This window comes from Lontra canadensis, unplaced genomic scaffold (assembly GCF_010015895.1).
Source record: "Lontra canadensis isolate GAN:19392208 unplaced genomic scaffold, GSC_riverotter_1.0 scaffold14, whole genome shotgun sequence".
NCBI classification, from domain to species: Eukaryota; Metazoa; Chordata; class Mammalia; order Carnivora; family Mustelidae; genus Lontra; species Lontra canadensis.
Genome location: NW_022631008.1, coordinates 14,876,085 through 14,892,553, shown reverse-complemented (window position 1 = coordinate 14,892,553; position 16,469 = coordinate 14,876,085). Strand labels below are relative to the sequence as shown.

General features: G+C 35.3%; 1 protein-coding gene across 1 annotated transcript in view; it reads left to right on the top strand.

The window, feature by feature from the left end:
- Nucleotides 1-16,469, top strand: part of MMS22L (MMS22 like, DNA repair protein) — a 124,185-nt gene that overhangs the window by 14,282 nt on the left and 93,434 nt on the right. The window contains exons 10-11 of the mRNA XM_032858172.1: nucleotides 8,007-8,183; nucleotides 15,567-15,629. Coding sequence (XP_032714063.1) covers nucleotides 8,007-8,183; nucleotides 15,567-15,629 — 240 coding nt within the window. The remainder of the gene's footprint in view (nucleotides 1-8,006; nucleotides 8,184-15,566; nucleotides 15,630-16,469) is intronic.

Sequence of the window (16,469 nt, the reverse complement as noted above, 5' to 3'; positions counted from 1 at the left end):
TACTGTTTTAATTACTGTAGCTTATTGTAAGTTTTTTGTTTTTTTTTTAAGATTTCATTTATTTATTTGACAGACAGAGATCACAAGTAGGCAGAGAGGCAGGTGGAGAGAGAGGAGGAAGCAGGCTCCCTGCTGAGCAGAGAGCCCGATGCAGGGCTTGATCCCAGAACCCTGAGATCATGACCTGAGCGGAAGGCAGAGGCTTTAACCCACTGAGCCACCCAGGCGCCCATCAAGCCATGACTTGTAAGCAGTCACAATGGGTGGTTATTTAAACCTATATCTCTTCTAGTAACTCCCCCAAAATATAGAATGGCAAGAACTAATAAAACTATACACACAAATACAAACATGCTGATAGCATAACTACAAGATAGGAATGATAAAAGAGTTAACAGTAAAAAACCACCACCAAAGCTCTACCATAAAACTTTCTGGCAAGCAAGGGCAGCCTGAGAAAAAATTGCCCAGAAGAAAGAAGGGGGCTAGCAATAGTCCTCAGATTGGTCTAAAACCATTGCCAGATTGTGAAAATACTGAGACTGTTTCCTTGCCAGTCAGAGAACTATTGAATAGAATCTGAAAGTGGGTATATGACATGAGGAGGCAGTCTTTGAAGATAGACATTCTGGGAGAATAAAAAGGCAAAAAAGGAATGGTACCCTTGGTGATTCAGTGGTGAAAGGAACTAAAAGGAGAAAATGATCTTGTAAAACAAAAAACATACAAAAAACTCAAAGTTCTCACACCTACTCTCCTACCACCACCACCATAGAGAAAAAGGAAATCCAAGAAAGAAATGGGACTTTGATACAGTGATAAAAGATGGCTCTAGAAATCGTTTAATCTAAATCTACTAAATGAAAGAAAGGAACCATGAGAGACTGTGGACTCAGAGAAACAAACTGAGGGTTTTAGAGGGGAGGGGGGGAAGGGGATGGGTGAGCCTGGTGGTTGGTATTAAGGAGGGCACAAATTGCTTGGATCACTGGATGTTATACGTAAACAGTGAATCTTGTAACACTGCATCAAAAACTAATGATGTGTATAGTATGGTGACTAACATAACATAATAAAAAAAGAAAAGAAAAAGAAAATTTGAGACAAGTCTTTATAAAGTTACTATTGGGAAACAGAACTGATACACTGTAGCCGCTGAACCCTTCTCCAAGAAACAACTGTGAAGAAATTCTAAGTTAATACTTCAGATTAAACATTTGGGGTTGTACAATAACACCTGAATAAGATATTCAGATTTAAAAGTAAGTAGATTAAAGCCAGAAGTGAATGAAAAGAGTAAATGGAATGCAGGAGAGAAATGAAAGAAAATTTTTTAAAAAAATTTTTATTTATTTATTTGACACAGAGAGAGAGAGAACGCAAGTAGGCAAAGTGGCAGGCAGAGGGAGAGGGGGAAGCAGGCTCTTTACTATGCAGGGAACCCGATTCAGGGCATGATCCAAAGGCAGCTGCTTCATGGACTGAGCCACCCAGGAGCCCCAGAAAATAACATTTTAGGGTTGATTAAATGAGAAGGTGCCCAAGAAGAATATGCTCAAATGAAAATTTATTCAGAGATATGGAGGAAAGAAAACAACCAAGAAAATAAAAATTAGCTGAAGAAAAGAATATAAAGAATTAGAAAATAGCTGAAATGGAATATAAGCAAAAAAGAAACAGCTGTGTGTATAAATGGAGTCCCTAAAGAAGAAAACAGAACAATAGGATATAGCTAACAGCCAAAACTATTATCCAAGGAAAAATTCCTGGGGGAAAAAAAAAGCTAATTCTACATATCGAAAGGGCCTACCTGATAAACTGGAAAGATTAACTCCAAATAATCCATCCCAAGGAATATCCTCCTAAAACTCTTTGACTTCAGAGATACGGAAAATGACTTTAGGTCCTTTAAGAAATCAAATTTTCTAGACAAAAAGACCTAATAATTTATAAGAGCAAAGTAATTTGATCTGCAGTAGGCTTTTCATAAACATCATAGAAAAACAAGGTAACAATGGAACATTTAAAAAGACTGAGAACGTCTTCTGCCTTGTAAGGATGCAGCCAGAGGTCTGCCGATCTGGAAAAGGGCCCTTACTTCACCATGATGGACCCCTGGTCTTGGACTTCCAGCCTCCAGGAAGAATAAACAGTATGACACAACAGAGCAGCCCTCAGCTTAGAAAAAAGTGATGTAGGTCCCATCTTTTACTGTATAGCGATTATATGCACTACTCCCTTGATAGAAAGCTCAAGACCAGGAAAAAGTGACCAAGCCAAAAGCAAACAAAATGACAAAAAGTTTCTTCTAAGACAAATAAGAAGCAAGTTAAAAATTACTCTTTGTACTGACTATCTGACCTGCAGTGTCTTTGGGGACAGAGATGGATGAGGATAAGCCAAGAAAGAAAAACAAAAAGCAATTGAAAATTTCAGGAAAAGCAGGGCAGCTTTTCTGCTTCATCCACCTGGGAGTTAATGATATCACAGAAGACGTGATCATTCCCTGAATGTTGACATCTGGCTGAGCTCCACATAGGGCCTGTTTTTAGGAGCTTTCCAGACTGCTGAAGGCAGAGGTTTTTTGTTTGTTTCTTCTTTTTCTTTTTTTCTTCTTGTACAAAGATTTTAAAACTTTGCAATATGGCAACACTGATTTAGAAAATGCACTCATTGTTTTTAAAAGAAGAAATCATGAGTGTTTGTCTACATGTGCATGCTTATGTTCTTCCAGAAAGAAATATTTAATTCATCCTCCCTATCCCTTCCCTCTCCAACCCCATCCCTAGAATAAGGGAGGTGAAGATGGGATGGAATTTGGAGTTTTCCTGCTGAGAAAAAAACATTTTTTTGCAACCAGGTCTGTGTTCAAAGGACTGATGTTCTAAGGAAATTATCCAAAGGGGATAGGACCATTCAGGGTTTTTAAGTTATTTTCAAATGTTGCCTGGGCTGCTGCTGACTAATGTGAAGCCAACAGGATGATTCTTCCCAAGATACAATTAGAGAAGCCTAAAAGAGAGTCAGGAATGTTTGGAAATTCACATATACCCCAAATTAGATGGGAATTCCTAGAATGGAAATAAACTAATTTGATCAAGGACATATTTGTGTACCAGGAAGTATTCTAAACATGGAGCTATGCTGGATCTGTGTATATGACTGTTTTCCTAAAAACCCTACACTCACTATCTAGTAAACATCAATTAGATTTCAATTTCAGAGAAGGAAAGCAAATTAATATTCCTTAAGTGATATGTCTTATATGCCAGCAAGTATGGGTGTGAGATTAAGTAAACCATTCAAATAACGGTCAGAATATGATAAATGGGGCTTCCAGTGTGGATTTATTGGATGCTACAGTCTGTGTTATTTCCTGCCACACGATTATGTAAGAAAGTGCATGTTTAAGAAAGAAAAAGAAAAGGAATAGCTAAATTAATGCACTCCTCTTGGGGAAAAAGACTGAAGTATATTTCATGTACACTCCTCAAAGTGCCACAGATAAGGCAGGGAACACCTGTGCAACGCAATGTATAAGCTAGTAGTTACTGACCTGTACATGTTAGATTTTAGCTGCCACATGTATGTGTAAATTTATTTATGTTGCCACCCTTAAGCATTATACAAATATTATTACAAAAATTTTCTGTGAAATAAAAACATTGTCAATACCAAAAACAACATAAGAATTCAAAATGTGTGGACCAAGAATTTTTATAACTTTGATGCTAGCAATCCCACTTGTAGTTTACCTTTAGTGTGTACCTATAGCAATTCAAAAATGCATATGTCTCAGGCTCTTTTTTGCCTTATTTGTAAAAGCATAATGTTAAAAACTACCTAAACGCCCATACACAGGAGAGTAAAGAAACCATGGTTTATTAGCACATTGATTGGAGTATTATGTATTTGTTTAATAGAATGAATAAAATATCTGAACTGATAAGGGTTTGATTTTCAGGACATATTGTTAAATAAACAAAGTACAAAAGAATACTTATAGAGTGCCACCTTCTGTGTATGAAGGTAGTGAAAATAGGAAATGTGTATGCTTAGTTGTGCCCAGATAAATACTGGAAAGACAAATCAAGAACTACTGAAACTATTGAAATTGGTGGGTAGGAATGGGAGATTGGTAAGTGACTAATGGAGTAGGAGGGTTTGAATGCGTTATGACTTTAGAACCATGTTAGTCTTTAACATGCTCCAGAAATAAATGAACGTGTATGGGAGAGGAATTCAGTGGAACATAAAGAAAATCACTTGATCCTAACTGGATTCCAAGTGAATAACACATGGGAGAACCCATGGCGGGGAGGACTGATCTAGAGGACTTGGAACACACCATTTTGCTCTAATTTGCTCTAAGGCTAAAGACAAAAGAATTACAACAAACTTCAGATCCTGGACTCTTGTTTGTAGATACATGGGGTAGCAAATTTAAATATTTATACCCTAGGACTGAGCAAATTAATACGTTACGGGGAATTAAGAACCAGCTTTGTCACTGTTGCAAAATTGAGTCATAAATATGGAAAGAGGGAAAGGTAGAGTGAAAGATAATATGTTGGAGTAGAAGTTGAGATATCGGTATGAAATAATGTTTTTTAATAATTGAAGCTAGATAGAGATGTGTGTATACATACATGCATTTCCTACCTTATCCACTAGGTGGGCCTACAAACGATGATATCTGAGTTAACAATGAGGAAACTGCAATGTCTTGGTCTTGAAATTACCAGCCTCCAGTGAGAAGGGGCGCCTGAGTGGCTCAGTGGGTTAAAGCCTCTGCCTTCGGCTCGGGTCGTGATCCCGGGGTCCTGGGATCGAGCCCCGCGTCGGGCTTTCTGCTCGGCGGGGGGCCTGCTTCCTCCTTTCTCTGCCTGCCTCTCTGCCTACTTGTGATCTCTGTCTGTCAAATAAATAAATTAAAAAATCTTAAAAAAAAAAAAAAAAAGAAACGAAGCTCCTTTGGCAAATGACCTGGTCTTCCAGACTGACACATGGAGAATGAAAAATAAGACTGGAACATTCTGTACCAGAAACTAAGGAGGTACTCAGAAAATAATGAGTACATATCAAAAAGACAAAGGAGCCAACATGAAGATTTCCCACACTCTAAACCCAATATAATTTGAGAAACAAAATAAACAATAGCAAAGGATTGTAATCTATATAATAAGAGTTTGTGGGTCCATACTGATACAAATAAATGAAAAAATAAATGGAGGGAAGAGAAATTCTTCCTAATAAATGTAGATGTTGATGATGGAATTAGAAAATCACCAGTTGACAACCTCCTTAGTAATTGTTTCAGGCATGAATCCTCAGTGGCTGCCAAAAGTATGATTGAAAAAAAAAACAACAGTATTTGCACAGCTTGATGTATCTATACAATATCAATTACAAGGGGAGCAGTAACTTTACAGTGTAGAAAATCTAGCAGATACCACCTTAACCATGTGACCAAAGTTAACCAATAATAGGACAAATTGATATTATGTACCCTCAATATGATGCAGTGAAAGAAGAAAAATGTTTCTTTGGTATTCTTGCCAAAAATGTATACTGTGAATCTAATTAAGAAGAAACCTCAGTTAAACCTAGGTAACTGGCCTGTTACTCTTCAAGAATGTCAAGTTCCTGAAAGATAATTACTGAAGAACTGTTACAGATTAAAGGAAATAGAAAAGACATGGTAGCTAAATATAGCATGTGAGAATACAGAGGAAATCTGATAATGCTTTTATCTGTTGTCCCAAAGGAGAGGAAGTAAAGAGTGGAACAGAGCAAATACTTGAAGAGAAAATGGCAGAAATTTTTCCAATGTTAATGAAAGCTATCATATTAAGAAACCCAATCAATTCTACTTAGGGTAAATTAAAAAAAGAAAAACAGACCTGGGTACATCACAGTGAAACTGCAGAACATCAAAGACAAAGAGAAGAGCCAAAAGCATTCAGACAGAAAATTATGTTACCTTCAAAAGAGTGACAATTAGACTGTAAACTGATTTCTCAAAAGCAAAGGAGGCCAGTGGGAATGATAACTTCATAGTATTAAAACAAAGTGGTTGTCAACCTAAAATTCTTCATCAATGAAATCTTTCAAGAGTGAGGTGAAACAAAGTTACTATCAAGCAGAATTGAAGGGAATTCTGAAAGATACATTTTGGAAGAATGATGCCTAAATTGGGGAAGGGGAGAGGTAGTGTGAAGTATGAAGGAATAAAGCACAAAGAAAGTAGTAAATGTTTTGTATAAGTCAGTAATATAATCTGCTGGGATCAAAAAGAGAGTTAATGTATACAGTAATGCTGGCCTAGAAATTGGATAGGGCATAAATGAATTAGAGTATTTTAAGGTCCTTATTTTGTCTAAGAGAAGAGCAAAGATATGTATTATCAAGACATTTGGATGTATGCTGTTATTTCTAAGGTAATCACTGAAGGAAGAGAAAGTAGACTAACTTATTAGCTAGTAGAGGGGGAGAAAAGGAATAATTTAACCCAAAAGAACTCAACAAAGGGTTGTTTGTGGAAAAAAATATGTATACAAACAGAAATACAGAGTAAGATGGTAGATTTAAAACTAAATGGATGAGTGATTAACTGCAAGTGGACTATTGAAATGTTCATTTAAAAATACAGTGTTAGAACAGAATATAATCTGTTTACAAGAGGTAATCTAAAATAAAATACAGAATAGCTCAGAATTGATAAGAAAAGATACAAGAAAGGAAATGTATGAAACTATCATTAGAGAAAATTAGACTTTAAAACCAACAAAAGCATTAAGTCATTGTGTACTGATAAAAGGTTCAACTTGTCAGGAAGGTAAAGCAAATTAACATTTTTATGTGACTAAGAACAAAGTATTAAATGTGGAAAACAAAAATTGAACTACAAGGAGAGATACACATATGCCTAGAAAGTTGAGATGCTTCTCTAATCCATAGGTGAAAGAAGATATAATAGAATTATAAAATATTTTTAAGTAAGTGGTAACTAATACACTGGTTAAAGCTTTGGGACTCTAGCTTAAGATACAGATGGAAATTTATAACTTTAAATATAGATATTAAAGGGGGAAAAAGTTGAAAATTATTGAGCTAAGAATTCATCACACAAAAAGTTAGGGGAAAATATCCCTACATAATAAACCCAAAGAAAGTGAAATGAAGTAGATAAAACACAAATTTATGAAATTGAAAATAACAAAGATGATCAAATCAATGAAAAATCAAAACAGTCAAAAGTTGGTTCTTTAAAAAGATTACTAAAATTGGCTCATTTTTCCTGAAATGATTACAGTCAATACTAGAAATTTAAAAAGGAACATGACTTCATATTCTATAGATATTTTTAAAAAGTTGAGATACTGTCATCAACTCTATGCCTAATAACTTGAATATGTTTATGAAATGGACAAATACCTAGAAAAAAAAACCTAAAAATTCATCAAATGTTCAGCAACAGTATATCAGATAAATGGCTTATCACATAGTTCTGTATTAGAATACTCTGATGAGCTAAAGCTATACTCATTAAAGTGGATGACTCTCAGAAACACAATATTGAGGAAAAAGAAGCCAGTTATGGAAGAATAGAATTGGGGCACTTAAGAAGACCAACTTGCATTAAAAAAAAGTGGTGGAAAACCAAAGAGAGTATGATTTAGGCTTATATACTTCTGTGACAAAACAAAACAAAAAAACAGGTTGGTTGGGGGTGGCGGGGGGTGGGGGCGGCGACATGATTTGTTATGAAGGTCAGGATAATGACTACCCCTGGACAGCAGAAGATGCGATTGCAGAACATGTAGGATCTTTGCAAAGTACTAGTTAGGTTCTAATTCTTGAGTGTTTTTGTTATTCTTTAAGTTTTATAAATGTGTTCTGTTTTCCTTTCTGTGTGTATATTTAATTGTGCAAATAGAGGAAAAAGCCCAAACCAAAGGTTATGGTCTTTATCTAACTGAATCATACTGCCTCTCTTTCTATAGTCATTTTGGAACTGGTTGAATAAACTACTTAAAACACTCTTTGAAAAATCAAGTGACCAAAGACGACCTTCTGTGCCTGTAATCCAGCCCAGGGATCCATTAGGTTTTAGTTGGTGGATCATCACTCATGTAGCATCATTTTACCAGTTCGATCGCCATGGAACACCAGACGAAATGGTAAGATTTTATTTTTTAAAACTGCTTTATATTATTAATTAATATGGGGTTTTTTTTGTAGACAAATTAGAAATAAGTGAGTACAGAAACAACAAAAATTAGATCACAATCCTACAGAGATAAATTCAGCTTCTGAATCTAAAGTTGTAGACCTTCCTGTTAACATCTAGAAAAATGATAATCTTTGTTTTTATTGTTAAATGAAAAGCACCTTATAGAAGACTTGGGATCTAATCCTGGCTCTGCTACTAAGTAGTTATGTGACCTTAAGAAATTACTTCAGCCTTTCTGGGCTACTGTTCCTCTATCCAGAACTCATGGGATTGAGTTGTTCAGAAAATGTCTTCTGGTTCTAACATCTGTAAGATTGCTGACAAGAAAGCATATATATACAGTAATGAAGTAGTAGTTTCTGTGAATAATTTTGTAAAATTATTTCCTCAGAATAATACCTTTTTTTTTAAGATTTTATTTATTTATTTGACAGACAGAAATCACAAGTAGGCAGAGAGGCCGGCAGAGAGAGAGGAAGGGAAGCAGACTCCCTGCTGAGCAGAGAGCCCAATGCAGGGCTTGATCCCAGGACCCTGAGATCAGGACCTGAGCTTTAACCCACTGAGCAGAGGCACAGTGGGTTTAACCCACAGGCAGAGACTTTAACCCACTGAGCCACCCAGGTGCCCCCTCCTCAGAATAATACTTTAAGGAAGATTTTATAAAGATAATCTATTAACCATGAGGTTTACTTCAAATAGATTTTAATTATTATATTAATTTCTAGTTAGAAACACTTTTACACAGTTATTTAAAAACCCCTAACACTGAAACTAGCTAGTAGACATATTTATTTGAAGCCCTGTTTGTGTGTAATTTCTTCCATGTTCAAAAGTGAATAGCATAGTATTCTATCAGCCCATCAGTTCCATAAAATAAATGTCTAGAATCTTGAAGCCAGCCTGTCTGTATTTTCAATATTGGTCTTTTATTGATCATCAGACCTACCCATGAGTTTTTTTAAAAATTCAGATTTCCCGATCTCGACTCTAGAGATCCTCCTGATTTAGCAGTCTGGTTTGGAGCTTGGAAATTCATATTTTTAAAAAGTTTCTTGGTTCTCAACCTCTAACCAGATATAGGGATCATTGCTTATGAAACCTATTCCTTGACAAATTTTCTTGTCTTTGAAATACTGGACAGAGTCAGCTCAGAAATCGTGCATGGATCTGAAAATCAGTTAACATTGATATTAGTATCATAGAAATGGAAAGGTCCTCAAAAGGTCTTCTGAATAATCTCCCTGATAATAATAAAGCTTTTCAGGAGATCCCAAGATATAAAGTAAACTAATAAGTCAGAAAGTACTCTGAGAAGCTCACCCACAGCTCAGTATTAATGCATTTAAGCATTCTACCAATTTACTGAGAGAAATCAATAGAATGAACTTCCCAGAAAAAAGGATTGTATGTCCTTTGTTTCTGTACATTAGTCCTTTCAATGTTGATACGTAGTAAATACTCAATAAATCTTAACAGTTTGCCATTATTATAATAGTAACCCTTTTATTGAGTATTTTTGTGAAATTAATAATTTCACTTCTTTTAATTATTAGGATACTAGAACAACATTAAAAGAACTCAAAAATTTACATATAATGTTAATGTCTTTACACAAGCAGTTTATTTCGCTTCCCATTTTAATTCCCCCAAGTACATATTTCTGATTTTAATCAGTGTAAATAAATATGGTGATTAGTTAAGCACTTCTAAGTTCCCATTGAGTGGCTATCATAATATTAGGTGCCAATGATAGGGTATACATGAAACAGATTGTACTACCTCCTGCTTCAAGGAACAAGCTTTCAGATTATTAATGCTTGCTGGAATTGCCATTAACACTTATGCGAATGAGTGGTGTATTTCAATAGTAGTTGATATTGACCTCCATGTACTCCCAGTATGGTACATAATCTAGCTACATTAATATATATCATTACTATTACTATTGTAATGGTGAATTGTACTGGTACAACCACTCACAGTTGCATTGCTGAAATCACTTTTTATTTCATACAGAGAACTCCATAGGAAATTAGTGCTTTTATTAGCTCTGAATCAAGATAGTAATTGAATTGTCTGTATTTAAAATAGCTTAACCTCTGTCTTTTAATGTCAACAGTTCCTGTGTGATTTTCTTTTGCTAAGATACATATATTTTTAAAAAATCTTAATTCTTTAAATTATGTAGCAGGTTTTAAGAGGAAAAAGCTATGATATTCAAAAAAGAACCTTTCATATGATAAAAATAGTAAGGATGTATAATATATATTTATACGTGTGTATATAAAATAGACTTTGCCTGTCTGTATTCATGAGTCCTCAGAGTTTCAAGTGTTTCTGGACTCTTTAATAGCTTTTAAAGAAACATGCAAGCTCTCTGTTGATACTAGTTTTCCTTAGGGGTGATATCTTCAGCATATTGTGTTTGCAAAGTGTTTAATATCTCACAGTCAGTTTTTTTCCCAGTGAAGTATTATGAAGCTGATGAGAGGGTAATAGGTCCATTTCATGGGTAACAAAACTGAGGGACACGGTACTTAAATGTCAGCCTGTTTTTATCACTTAGATAAACTTGATATTAAGGTTCTCCTAAGGACCACCTTTTAGGAATAGACTATTGGTACAGTAACGATGTGTACCAGTTTACCGTGGACATTCCCTGTTATGCCTGTAATTCCCTCATCGTATCTAGTTAGTTTTCCCTTTTACTCTCAAAAGTGTGTCAATTTGGTTCTTAAGTCATATAATCCTTCTCATTTATGAACATAAAGGCATATTGACTTGTCCTTTCAGAGAGATTATATAGGATGTTAATTTGGGTCTGGGATATATTTAGATCAGAATTTTGAAAATTATCTGAATTCCGTTTTCCTCTTATGATAACAGTATTATAGCCAGCTGCCATATAGGAAATGGCCATGCAGGGTGTATGGGTGGCACGGTCTCTTAAGTGGCTGCCTTCGGCTCAAGTCTTGATCCCAGGGTCCTGAGATCGGACAACCCCATGTTGGGCTCCTTGCTCAGCTGGGAGTCTGCTTCCCCCATGCCTGCTGCTGCCCCTGCTTGTGCATGCACATGCGCGCGCGTGCTCCCTCTCTCTCTCTCTCTCTCTCTCTCTCTCTGTCAAATAAATAAATAAGTAAATAATCTTTTAAAAATTAAAAAAAAATAGAAATGGACATGCATTAAGCATGCTTTATTTCACTAATAAGTAATCTGGTGTAAGAGGATGATAGGAAGTGATAATGGTTAGGCCTATATTCTGCAGTAGAGAATCTCTCTATGGTGATGTTTCATAGAGATGTTTCAGATTTTAAATGTGAACTGCTTTGCTCTGAAAGTTAGCATGAAATCTTTACATTTTAAATAGGTTTCAGATATACTTAATTTTTAATTTTATTTTAAAAGTTCTGTGTGAATTGAACTTTGGCTCTATGTATATTTAATTCATAAAACCTGCCAATTGCTAAATATAGGCTTATAAGGAAAATTTGGTATCTCATTTCTCACGCTCAAGGCTTCAGATTTTCATGTCTTTCTATTTAATGCTTTTCTTTCAACCTAGATAAGAGTGTGTTATCCTCTCACAATCCCTGTCATCTACTTTAAAAGCAAATATACTTTAAAGAGAAAAAATATTTTTAGGCATTGCGGGGATCAGTTTAACAGTAGTTTCCCTGCTCAGAACATAGTGCAATCAGTCAGGGCAGCTGATGCTCATCTTTGAAACATCTGAAATGGTGACTAGATAAAAGGTCTGAAATATAACCTTAAAGTGAAAGTTGTACTAGGTTACCTAGTCTGCTGGAAGTGGAGTACCAGGGATCTATTTTATATTTGTGATGGAGACACCACTATCCTAAGGCTTAAGGAGGTATTTCAGCTTTGATGGTGGGATAAGAAATATAAAAACATAGCCCCAAATTGATAACTACCTATTTCGTTTCTATTGGAAGAATTATGTATAACTTAGTATGTAGAAAAAACATGTGGACGCTCAAAGTTCACTTTTGCTGTGGAAATAAAAATATCCTTTGATACATAGTCTCTTACTCAGACTTGATCTGGGTGTGATATAGGTGCCATTCTTTAATCTGAATTACGGTTTATTTTTGTTTTAGATCATAGCCACAATATTGATCTACTGAGTTGAAAGTCCTTGGACAAGAATTATGTTACTTCTCTATGATTCATGTGATTCAAAATGCCTTGATAGAACAAAAATTAAAATATACTCATTAACACTATCAAATTATAAAGCTAAATATACCAGTCCTGTCATATTCCTGCTTATTTGGGACTACTACTGGTGATGTTTTCTCAGTAAAGAGAGAAATAAAAGTGAATTACTGAAAGCTGAGGGAAGGCTTGTTAGAAAATGGAAGGAATACTGGCTTTGGAGCAAAATCCTTGCTCTGACTTGTATATATATGACCTCTCTGAGACTTAATTATGTTATCTGTGAAATGGAAAAAATTTTTTTGAGGAATTAATAATGTAAAGACATTAACACAGAGTACATTGAGTATTATGGAACAAAATGGTCTCTCTCTTTTTTTGAAGATTTATTTATTTATTTTAGAGAAAGAGAGAAACCATACGAGAATGTGTGGGCCTGTGGAAGCAGGGGGAGGGGCAGCAGGAGAGAATCTCAAGCCGACTTCTGCCAAGCACAGAGTCCATTGTAGGGCTGGATCCCACAACCCTGAAATGACTTGAGCCAAAATCAAGAGTTGGAAACTCAACTGACTGAACCACCAAGTGCCCTAAAAGATCTCCTTTTGGAAGAGTTTTAGGGCCATTTACCAAGTTTTAGGGCACAATCTCGAGGCTGCTCTTATGTCTGACACCAGCTGCAAGCCCAAGAATTCCCAAAACTGTATTTTACTTAGACTTATAGAACTCACTGAGAACTATTATACTCAGGGTTATTGTTTATTATAGGGAAAGGATAAAATTTAAGAGAAGCTAAGAATGGGTATATAGTGCAGAGTCCAGGAGAAGTACCAAATGTAGGGCTCCTTTTGTTTTCTCCCCATGTAGTTAAGATTTATTAATTTCCTGGCATCAGTGTGTGACAGTATGAAGGGAGTATTTCCAACCAGGAAAGCTTGCCTAAACTGCAGTGTTCAGTGTTTACTGGAGCTCCTTTACATAGGCATGATGGATTGATTAACCACATAGTTGTCTCAGTCTTCAAACCAACTGTCCAGGTCTCCACAGCCCTTAGCGTAAGTCACATTATTGGTTTTGGGTCATGGCCAGCCTCCACCCTCAACTACATCATTAGACTGTCTGGTAGGACTCTAGGCCCCCGGGCAAACAAAGATACTCCTATGAGGTATAACATTCCAGGGGCCTAAAAATTACTTACCTGAATCCTTGGTTTCAGTAAAGGGCAGATTCTCTTTGGGCAAAGCCAAATTCTTTATTGCACATTCTCTCATAAATGTTTTGCACTCACTTTACTTACATAAATGTATTTTTAAAAGTCATTTAAAAGTCATTAATTTGGACACCTGGGTGTCAGTTGATTAAGCCACTGCCTTCGGCTCAGTTCATGATCCCAGATTTCTGGGATCGAGTCCCACATCAGGGCTCCAGCTCCACAGGGAGTCTGCTTCTCCCTCTGACCTTCTCCCCTCTAATGCTCTCTCTCTGTCTCTCCCTCAAATAAATGAATATTTTAAAAAATAAAAAAAAGTCAGTAATTCTTTTGCTAAAAATAACCAAGTTGTTGCATGAATTACCTATTACTATATGACAAAATTTAGCAGCTTGAAACAATAAACATTTATTATCATTTATTTATAAACAATAAACAATAAACATTTATTATAAAAAATGTTTATAAACATTATTGTTTATAAACATTTATTTATAAACAATAAACATTTATTATCTCACACAGTTCCTCATGGTTTTCACCCAGGATCCCTCATGAGGTTGTGGTAAGCTATGGTTGGTGCTTTAGTCTCTAAAGAGCTGGAGAATTCACTTCCAGTCTTTCTCATTCACTTCCAGTTGTCAGGAGACATTGGTTACCAATCACATAGGCCTCTGCAGGCCTGTTCACACTATGGTTTTTCCCTGATGGAGTTAACAAGAGGGAGATTTTCATTAAGATGGAAGCTTCAGAGCCTTCTAACCTAACTTTGGAAGTGACATACTGTCACTCCTGTTAGTGTTGATATTCTGTTAGTGACACACCAACCTTGCTATGGTGTCGAGTGGGGTGTGGGTGAAGAGTTAAATAAATGTGTGAATACCAGGAGACAGGGGTCATTTGGGGCCATTTTTAGAGGGTGACTACCATAGTCACTGAGTACCTTTATCAAGGAAATGTTTATTTAGTGATTTTACGTAGTTAGCATCTTATGTGAACATTATCCAGCCATTTAAAATCAAGAATATTGAACATGATTTAACCCTTTATTAGTCATTTGGATTCATCCTTCTGAACAACAGTCGGGTTGGTAGGATACGCTGAGACTCTTTGCTTCTATTCTTTGGCTTTGCCTTTTGAGGTCTTACAGTTACCTATTGTACCTTTTTTACTATTTGTCAGAAACAGGTTGTTCCTTGCTTCTCAGTGGTACTTTCTTTCCTTCTGGTTTTTACCAGTCTGTATATCCAAAGCTTTAAGAACGGAGTATCAAGGGAACCGTGTGTCATATGAGAAGGTCCTCCAGGCTTTCCTGTGGGAAGGTGAAGTCGTTTTCAGTGCCTAGCTTTTGTGAAGTATTTTGGCTTTGTGAAAGTCCTTTTCAGCGTTCTTCCTTATTGTTAGGAGTCTTCCAGATAGTTGGGGTTGCCAGATAAGTGACCATTGATTAAATGAAGTAGCACTGTGTATATATATTTTTAAATTTTCTATATAAAATTTTTAGTTACTTCTTTACCAGAGTAGATTCTCTTGACATTATTATGCATAAAATGAAAAAAATCTCTGGTGAGTACAGAATAAGGAAAAACACTCAAGGGATAAAAAAAACTCCACAAACTACATGAAGTTTTTTGTGTTTTTTTTTTTCTGATAGATTATGTATGACAACAAAAATTAAATATTTGTTAAAACATTTATAATTTTATAGACATCCTATTGTTTAATGAAACAACTCCTGATAAGGTTTATATTGGATTGGAATAGTTAAAAAATTTTCTACCAAGTCTGTCACATAACTCTTTGTCCAAGTAATTTTAGACATTCAAGAAATTGTAATGATGTCTGACGATAAAGATGTTTGTACTTCACAACTAGCTTGCTGTACTCTAATTTGAATGCATAATTAAGAGCAATCATTTTGGTGCAATATTCTCTTTCTAGAGACAAATGGAATCAAATTGGAATTTTGTAGAAGAACTGCTTAAAAAGTCCATCAATGTTCAGGTATGCTTTTAAAGTGACACAATTTGTGAGTTTTGCTAAATTTTTAATGTTCCAGATTTTATTTATAAGAACCAAGCAAACTCTTAAACTTTGTCTACTTATTAAAAACCTGAGGTAGAATCCTCATTCTTTGTTAATGAAGGGTCAACGTAAGATCATTCCTATGAGTAACTATCCTTTGAAGATTTTTATTTTAAGCAGAGTTGCCAGTTGAAGGACAAATAAAATTATCCTAGTTGGTGACTTTGACAAAATATATTCAGAATAAGTAGTAGATGTTTCAAAACTATAAGCCATTCCTTGACTGTATGGTATCAAGTCTAAGAGACATGATGAGGGAGATAGTGGCATTGGAAATTCAGCTATATCCTCATCACAGCAGGAAGGTGACTTGCCTTGCTGAGCAATTTGTCTTACAGGCTCGAATCATACTCTAACTGATAAGGTCCTAGTTTCTGAGCCCTCATTTCATACGTTATCATTTCTCTTTCTGCAGAGCTGTTAATGTAGTGCTTCATGGCCCAGAGGTCAGATTTGACCTCCTTTTAAAATAGTTTTAAATATGCTATTCACTACATCTTTAAACATACTATATTGTAGTTCTGTGAAGTTTTGTAATATAAGTTACTTATGTAAGAATTTAAGGGGAAATTTTAATAGAGTATTTTTAAATTTGGGAAGTAGATTACTTTTCTGTTAGGAAATAAAGATTGTTAAAAACTTGTAGAGGAATAAACAACAAACAAGAAATATGATAGTACAAGATTAATACATATATCAAAAATACATATGTACCCATTTATACGTACAAACACACATACTCTCATTTATTTTGTAGCT